Here is an 8,441-nt window from a genome sequence, read left to right as displayed (position 1 = left end):
AATATGCAATATTAAGTTCAACATCGAAAATCCTAATTAGTGTCACTATGACTATGGCGGCTATCATGTATAGAATCCTATTGGATGATATACACAATGCGGCGGTCAATCGTAATAAGTCTAACTAGGTTCATGTCAGTTAAAATAAAGCATGCACATTATTTATTCATACTAACCACCCAAGACTTCACCTAAATCCCCAAAAAATGGGTTTAGCTAGTCATGGGAGTGGTGGTGATCATGCTATTTGCATTAAAAATAAAAGGCATAGAAATGTAAATTAAATTTAAAATATAAGAACCTGAATTGAAGAACAACTATAGAATTCTATTGAAGAAGAGAATAAATTTCAAGTTTCTACATATCTAAACTCCAAAGATGCTTTTAAATTTTCGATTATAACTTTAATGGCTTCAATGAGATTTTGCAGAGAAAATAAAAAATTACAACTTGTAAACATAAATTGTTCAAAGCTAAACTAATGAAATGAAAGAAGAAAGATAAGGGAGATGGAGCTTGGTTCCTCTGGAGAGAGGAGAGCTCCTCTATTTATGGAGTTCAACTACCTAAAGAATGAGAAGAAAAAAATAGAAAGCAAATAAAATTCAAAATCAATAATAGAAACTACCCAAAATTTGATAATCTAATTCCCTTTACAATATTTCTCTCAATCCCAAAATAGAAGATAGAATATGATCTTTTAGAATATTGTCCAATATAGAAGATCATGAATGTGGAACTACTAAAAATTCATCACAACATATGGTTAAAAACTAAAATAGAAGGTTAACTCAGCCTAAATCTTCCTTGTAGAAATCGTCCAACTCATAGAGAATCCTTGGAATTTATTATGTAGATTTTGCCAAGAGGGGGCCTATAATTGCCTCAAAAGGTCCAATATACATACACTATTGGACCTTTTGAACAAGAGTGAAGAAGATCTTATGGAAATCAAAGATCTTGGGCCTAGAAGATATAAAAAAGATAGGGAACACTCTAGAAAAGGATTTATGATTTACTAAAGAATCAGTTTTAAATCCACTGGAATTTGTATTTTTTATCTTTTTTCTTTTAAAAAAAGAAAGAAAAGAATAAAGGTTTTGAATCTTACCAATCTCTTGACATTTTATCAAGACAGAGTACACTAAACACCAATTCCATTTCACTGAAATAGATTTCACATGGTTCGTATCAACTTGTCAGACCACTACTCGAACCCGGAGCAATGGGTGGGAAAGGAAGATGAGGGTTAACTTCAATGGAAAAGGGGGAATCGCCATTTCATAGCCGACCCTATACAACTCCAGGCTCTGACCAGGCTGGTTAGAGTTTGATTCCTTAGGCCGAATTTGACATTTGTACTCCACTTGGTCCACTTTTGGCCTGAATTCTGAAAACAAGAGAAAATACCTAAAGTAACTTTGTTCTAGAAATTAAATGATGTAAATAATTGGACTAATTTGCATGTAAAAATTGCTTAGCATTGCTCTACACATTTCTGCCAACCCTGTCTTTTATGAGCATACCAAACACATTGACATTGATTGTCATATTGTTCACGAATGCCTTCAATCTGGTTGCATCTCCATGGCGCACGTTCCATCATGATTTCAGGTGTCAAACTTGCTCACCAAACCACTTGGACGTTACCTTTTTCAGTTCCTTATTTCCAAGTTGGGCGTTACTACCATACACACTCCAACTTGAGAGGGAGTAGTACACACATGGGTTCAATGGGTGGAACCCGCTGGCGCCAACTATCAATCCTTAACCTTGCCAACTTGCCTCCCATATATTTGTATATATCTTACCATTTTTGCATCCATCTCAATCTCTTTCTTCCTTATCAGCTTAGCAGTATTATCTCTTGTAATCTCTTGCCTTTCTTATCCCTTAATCAATGGATCTCTTGATGTAATTGTGTATATAAGTATGCCCATATACAGCGAATAATATATCTTCAATTCCATTCAAAGCTCTAATTTTACACTTTTCCAACAAAAAAATTTTCCTTAGCTTTTTCTTTTTCCTAACATGTCTTTTCTCATCTGAAAGTGAAAACAGTAATCTTTTAATTGGTACAGTGTGTAAAAATTCATGAGTTTTGATTCATGGTTAGGATATTCAAGTTTTGTTCTGTGATTGGGTTTTTATTTTATTTTTTATTTTTTATAGGTAGAGGTCAAAGGAGAGATGAACTCATGACCTACTAATTGTGAGGTGTCCTTGCCAATTGAGCTACCCCTTCAGGTTGGGTTCTGATTCTTGGCTTTCGAGTTCCGTCTACTTTTATATGCTTAGCCCAATTCTTGGTTTTGTTATCATTGATCACTACCTGCTCACTTGAAATCTGAGGATGAGTCACCACTTGTCCATGGCGGCGTGCAATCCTCCTGAACTAATGCTTAAGCCTACAGGAATGTATCAACTGCCTCGTCTCTGTTGGTTTCTACCTTTTTTTACGTTGTTCTGGTTGTTACTTGTTTACTTCCATTTTGTTAGAGTTGGTAACATAGATGAGTTCATAACAGTAGAGCCTAATCCATTCCCAACCCAGTCATCCAAGGAACATCATCTACCACCACCACCGGCGAACAGTTATCCGTTTATTCGGGCTTTGAGAACAGTAGAGAACAAGAGTGATCCTTGTGGGGGAAGGTACATCTATGTCCATGACCTTCCTCCACGGTTCAATGAAGATATACTCAAAGAGTGCAAGTCTCTCAGCCTCTGGACTGATATGTGCAAGTTCATCACCAATTCTGGGCTTGGCCCCCCACTGGAGGAAGATATCAAAGGGGTTTTCTCCAATACTGAAATGTATGCCACCAACCAGTTTGCTCTGGATGTGATCTTCACCAACAGAATGAAGCAGTATGAATGCTTGACGCGAGATTCTTCAATTGCTGCCGCCATTTTTGTTCCGTTCTATGCTGGAATGGACATTTCCCGCTACCTTTGGGGTTATAACACCTCTGTTAGAGATGCAACATCACTAGCTTTGGTGGATTGGCTTGTCAAGAAACCAGAGTGGAAGGTCATGGGTGGTAAGGATCATTTCCTGGTTGCTGGTAGAATAACTTGGGATTTTAGAAGATCAACTGATCAAGATTCTAGCTGGGGTAACAAGCTTTTTACTCTTCCATTTGCTAAGAATATGTCGATGCTTGTGGTTGAATCCAGCGCGTGGAATGGGAATGATTTCGCTATACCATATCCTACTTACTTTCATCCATCAAAGGATTCAGTTATGTTTGAATGGCAGGATAGGATGAGGAAACTGGAAAGGCCATGGCTTTTCTCATTTGCAGGAGCTCCAAGACCAGGGTATCCTAAATTAGTTAGAGGACAGGTCATTGAGCAATGCAAGAAATCCAATCTCTGTAAGCTAATAGAATGTGGAATTGGGCAGAGTAAGTGTCATTCTCCAAGCACTGTAATGGAAATGTTTCAGAGTTCTCTGTTTTGCCTTCAACCTCAAGGTGATTCATTTACAAGAAGATCAGCTTTTGATTCAATTTTGGCTGGTTGTGTACCTGTGTTCTTCCATCCTGGTTCAGCTTACACACAGTACACTTGGCATCTCCCAAGGAATTATTCAAAGTACTCTGTTTTCATTCCAGCTGATGATATTCGTTTAAGGAATGTTAGTATAGAGGAAAGGCTTCTGCAAATTTCTCCAGAGCAGGTGAAAATGATGAGGGAAGAGGTTATAAGTCTCATACCAAGGTTGACATATGCAGATCCAAGGTCTAAATTGGAGACTCTTAAAGATGCATTTGATGTAGCTGTGCAAGCTGTTATAGACAAAGTTACTAAGTTGAGAAAGGATATCATTGAAGGTCATGAAGATCTTAATTTTAATGAGGAGATTGCTTGGAAGTATGCTTTGTTAGAGGATGGTGAAAGTGAGTTAAGGCCTCATGAATGGGATCTTTTCTTTTCAAGTGGGGATTCAGATAGTTCATCTAGTCAAGCCTGATCCCTGTGATGAATCTTGAAAGGGTTGTCCATTTTGAGATGACTCTCATAACAAGCCAAGAGAATGGTTTTTTTCATTTTCTCTTTTTGGTAAAATGTTTCCAGTGAGGGAGTGTGGTTCCTATGCGTGCGTAAAAGCTAATGGGAGCTCGCAAGGAAGTATCTACGGAAGTGTCATTTTTTTTTTCATGAAGACAGGCTGATCATTTCACTCACCATGTATCCAGACGAAGAATCACACTTCCCACATAAAACATTTTTCCTTTATTTATTTATTTTTCCAAACAGTTAAGTGTGACTAGGGTTTTTTGTTTTTTTTTAATGCTCAAGTGCATATCAAGTTTCAAAAGCTCCAAATTTTAACAATTGGGTCAAATGGTTTAACATCTTTTTTCATGTACTTTGGATCTTTAATTTATTTTATTTCTTAATAGAATATTTGATGATTGCAACTTTGCACTAAGTACAGCCCCAGTTGCCCATTAGTGTTATGAAGAATCAAAATACAAGCACATTATTCACACATACAAAAAAAAAAAAATATATATATATATTTTTTTTCGATGGGGCTTTTCGTGCTCAACTAGTGGAGACATTTCCCACTTTACTAGTTGTTATTAGAGTGAGTCAGTTATGTAAGATAAAAACAAAATTTTACTGTTACTTGGATTGCAGGAACTTTCTTGCTATCCAGACTTACAACTAAAAAAATAAAATCTCAAAAGATATTTTTAAAATATAAAAACCTATGAAGGTATTTTGAACTCAAAAAGATCGAAATGAATTATTTCATTTTTTTGGCCTCGAATCCAGGTGACAGGAAAGTTCCTACAATCCAGTTAATAGCAAGGGAAAAAATAATACAGTAAGAAGACAACTAAAACAAAACTAAACCTTGATTAACGTTGATTGCCTTATCTTTATAGAAATTTCAAAGTGTTTCTGGCCGTAGTCATTGACTTCAAGGTAAGCAGTGGCACTTACTGTTTAGAGGGTGGATGTATCAAGTCAGCAGTCGGCACATACTGTGGCAGTCGGCACGTACTGTTTAGATAGTGGAGGATCGATGTCCCCTAAGAACGACATGTTACACTATGACTCAGATGTAGTGAAAAGTGATTTAAAGGTTAATTTGGGTTCAGGATTAGCCAACGCAGACGCCAATGGGATAGAGAAACCTGCTGTACTAGTATTCAAGCAAACAAATTAAAACAAATCATTGGACCATCAATCCCCAAAGGCATAAATGGTCTATTCTCTTTTTCCCCACTTGGAAGCTTTAGAAGAGTCTATCTTGGGCTCTGAGAAGTTGGGTTTAAATCAATTCCATGCATCTCTATTCTTCCTTCAATCTCTTTCATTCATAGTCTAATAATGCTTATTTTTCTTACTTTTGTTTTAGCACTTCAAGAAAAGCAAGTTTTTGTTGCACTTTAACAAGACATCATTATGTGTTATTCCATTAGTAGAAGAAATGCATGTTGCCATAAAAGCTCCTGGTCCAGATGGTTTACCTTCAGCTTTCTCGTTCGCAATTTCTTTGTTACTGAAGAATTGCCGTTAAATTGTAATGAGACTTTTCTATGTCTTATCCCTAAGATCTCTAACCTTGAAAGTACATATCAATGCAAGCCAATCAACCTTTGAGTGGTTGTCGTGAAAGTTATTACTAAAATTTTGGCGAATAGACTGAAAGAAGTCTTGGAACTTTTGATATCCCCTGCCCACAATCTGCTTTTATTCCCAAGTGATCGATATCTGACAATATCTTTGTTACACATGAGATCTTCAACTACATCAACCATATCCTTGGCCTTCAAGCTAAATATGATCGAGTCTAGTGGAATTGCTACATCAATTCGGCTTCTTATACTGATTTTAGGTATACATGAATTTATTGTAGCCACGAAAAATTAAATTGGTATAATACTGAATTTATGTTATTCTTATTTGATCAACATAAAGTACAATCAAGCTAGTTCGATCCCAAATGGAAGGTAACTCATTAATCTTCTAGAAATCAATGTACCGAGTTTTACTTACCATGCTGAAAAGCCCAATATTATACGTACAAAGTAATATATGGATTTAGAGGTGATGGAGATATGCCACCTCACCGTAACAACCTTGCCACCTCAGCACACCAATCTTGTAACAAATCTATAACAGACCACGTGATGTCAAGTTGAGTCTTGAATCAGTTATTGGCACATTGCCTGTCATGTATATATATGTAACAAATCTGTAACAGTAGAGTTAATAAAAACATATTCTCTTCATGGTATTAGAGCAGTTTTGCTTTGACGAGCTTTCGTTCTTCTTGCCTCGGAGATTTTCGTTCTTTTCTCTTTCTGTGTTTTTTGTTGTAGAGTTGAAATCCGCTTAGTTCTACGTCTATTTCATTCATGGCATTGTCACATGCCGACACAAGCTCCGTCTCCGACGTTGCTCCGCCGTCTTCTTTGGTTGCGCCAAATGTTTCTGGTCACCTCTCGCTGAAACTCACTTCAACGAATTACCTCCTCTGGCGAGCTCAATTCCTTCCCCTTCTTAAAGGTTACAATCTGCTCGGTTACATTGATGGATCGTTTCAGCGGCCAACAACATCTGATTCTGCAAGTGCTCTTTGGGACAGGCAAGACCAGCTCATTCTGAGCTCGATTATATCTTCCCTATCTGAGACTGCTATTTCTCATGTGGTAAGTGCTTCAACCTCTCGTGAAGCTTGGATGACTCTTTTTGTAGTTTTCGCTCCGTCGTCGCGAACGCGAGTTCTTGATTTGAAGGACAGACTCTCACGTCTCCAAAAGAATTCTGATTCAGTTACAGATTACATTCTCTCTATTCGTTCTATGACCGATACCTTAGCTGCCATTGATCAACCAGTAAATGATGAGGATTTGGTTCTTGCAACACTCAGAGGTTTAGGACCTGATTTCCGTGATTTTGCAAAGACGATTCCTCTTCGATTTGAAACAATCAGTTTCGTCGAACTCACTGGCCTCCTACTAAGCCACGAGAGCTTCTTACGCTCTGTTTCCTCAGAAAGTTCTCTCATGCTTTCAACTGCGAACGCTGCAACTAGTGCGCACACTGCTAATGTGGCTTCTGCAAGTGCTTATCCCCGTAACCGTGGTTCATGCTTCTCTAGTTCAAGATCGTCTCGATCTCGGTACGATCGGGGATACAACAATGGTCGTGGATACAATACTAGTCGTGGTTCCAACTATGGCCGTAATCAAGGCTACCATAACCAAAATTACAATCCCGAGTCTTACCGTACCAACAACAATGGTGCACGACCATATCAGAATACTGGCTCTAACAATGGTTCTGCAAGTGAGTGCCCGTCATCTCCATCTTTTACCAACCAGCCACATGACTACTGCCAAATATGCAACATGAATGGGCACAGTGCCTCTTCTTGCCCACAAAGGTTCAACCATGCTTTCCTTGGTATCTCTTCTTCCTCTACTTCTGCTTTTTCTGCTTGGCTACTTGACTCTGGATCTAACAACCACCTTACAACAGATCTTAGTAATCTTGCAATAAGCACCCCATACTCTGGCTCGGATCAAATCATTGTTGGTAATGGCCAAGGTTTGCCGATCTCTCATTCTGGTTCTTCTCAATTTGTTTCTCCTAAATGTACCTTTAATACATCTAATATTCTGTATGTTCCTTCCATACATCGTAAACTCCTTTCTATGCATCGGTTTGCTTCAGAAAACCAAGTTTTCTTTGAATTTCACTCTGATTCTTTTCTGATCAAGGATTCTCAGACACGGGAGGTCCTATATCACGGCCCGAGTAACAACGGGCTATACTCCATGCTGCTATCCACCCACTGTCCCACTTCTTCGGTTGCGTTGACCAGTGTTCGTGCTCCAGCGATAGACTGGCACAATTGCCTCGAACATCCATCATCAAAAGTGGTTAGCACTATCATTCGTCAATTTTGTCTTCCTATTTCTAATAAAACCAATACTCACTGTGAGGCTTGTAATATTTCAAAGAGCCACCGGCTCCCATTTCAGTTGTCAACCTCTGTTAGCTCTTCTCCCTTAGAACTAATTCACTGTAATTTGTGGGGTGCAGCCCCCATTGTTTCCCATGATGGATTTCAATACTATGTTTTGTTCATTGATGATTTTAGTAGATATAGTTGGTTGTATCCCCTATCTTTCAAATCTGATGTACTTGTTGTTTTCACCTCCTTTAAACTCCATGTTGAAAATTACTTTGGCTACAAAATAAAATCCTTGCAAACTGATGGTGGAGGCGAATCTCAAAAATTGGATCCATTTCTTTGCATGAATGGCATTTCTCATTGATTTTCTTGCCCACACACCCAAGCTCAAAATGGCACTACTTAGAGAAAGCATCGGCACATTGTTGAGACTGGTTTGGCTCTCCTTTTTCACGCTAGTCTTCCAATCCAATTCTGGACATATGCTTTC

The 8,441-nt window shown here is 38.2% G+C and overlaps 1 protein-coding gene across 1 annotated transcript; it reads left to right on the top strand.

Moving 5' to 3' along the window:
- Positions 1-2,146: 2,146 nt before the first annotated feature.
- On the top strand, positions 2,147-4,441 carry LOC122087915 (xyloglucan galactosyltransferase MUR3-like). Its single transcript, XM_042657041.1, has one exon. It carries the CDS (start codon positions 2,357-2,359, stop codon positions 3,980-3,982), a length of 1,626 nt encoding a protein of 541 aa, XP_042512975.1. The 5' UTR covers positions 2,147-2,356; the 3' UTR covers positions 3,983-4,441.
- The last annotated feature ends 4,000 nt before the right edge of the window (positions 4,442-8,441 follow it).

This window comes from Macadamia integrifolia, chromosome 9, assembly GCF_013358625.1.
Source record: "Macadamia integrifolia cultivar HAES 741 chromosome 9, SCU_Mint_v3, whole genome shotgun sequence".
Taxonomy (NCBI): domain Eukaryota; kingdom Viridiplantae; phylum Streptophyta; class Magnoliopsida; order Proteales; family Proteaceae; genus Macadamia; species Macadamia integrifolia.
The sequence above is the reverse complement of the archived record's forward strand: the minus strand, read 5'-3'. Positions and strand labels throughout refer to the sequence as shown.

Excerpts from the sequence above, each read along its gene's own strand:
- LOC122087915 (XM_042657041.1), top strand. The coding sequence starts at position 2,357 with ATGAGTCACCACTTGTCCATGGCGGCGTGCAATCCTCCTGAACTAATG.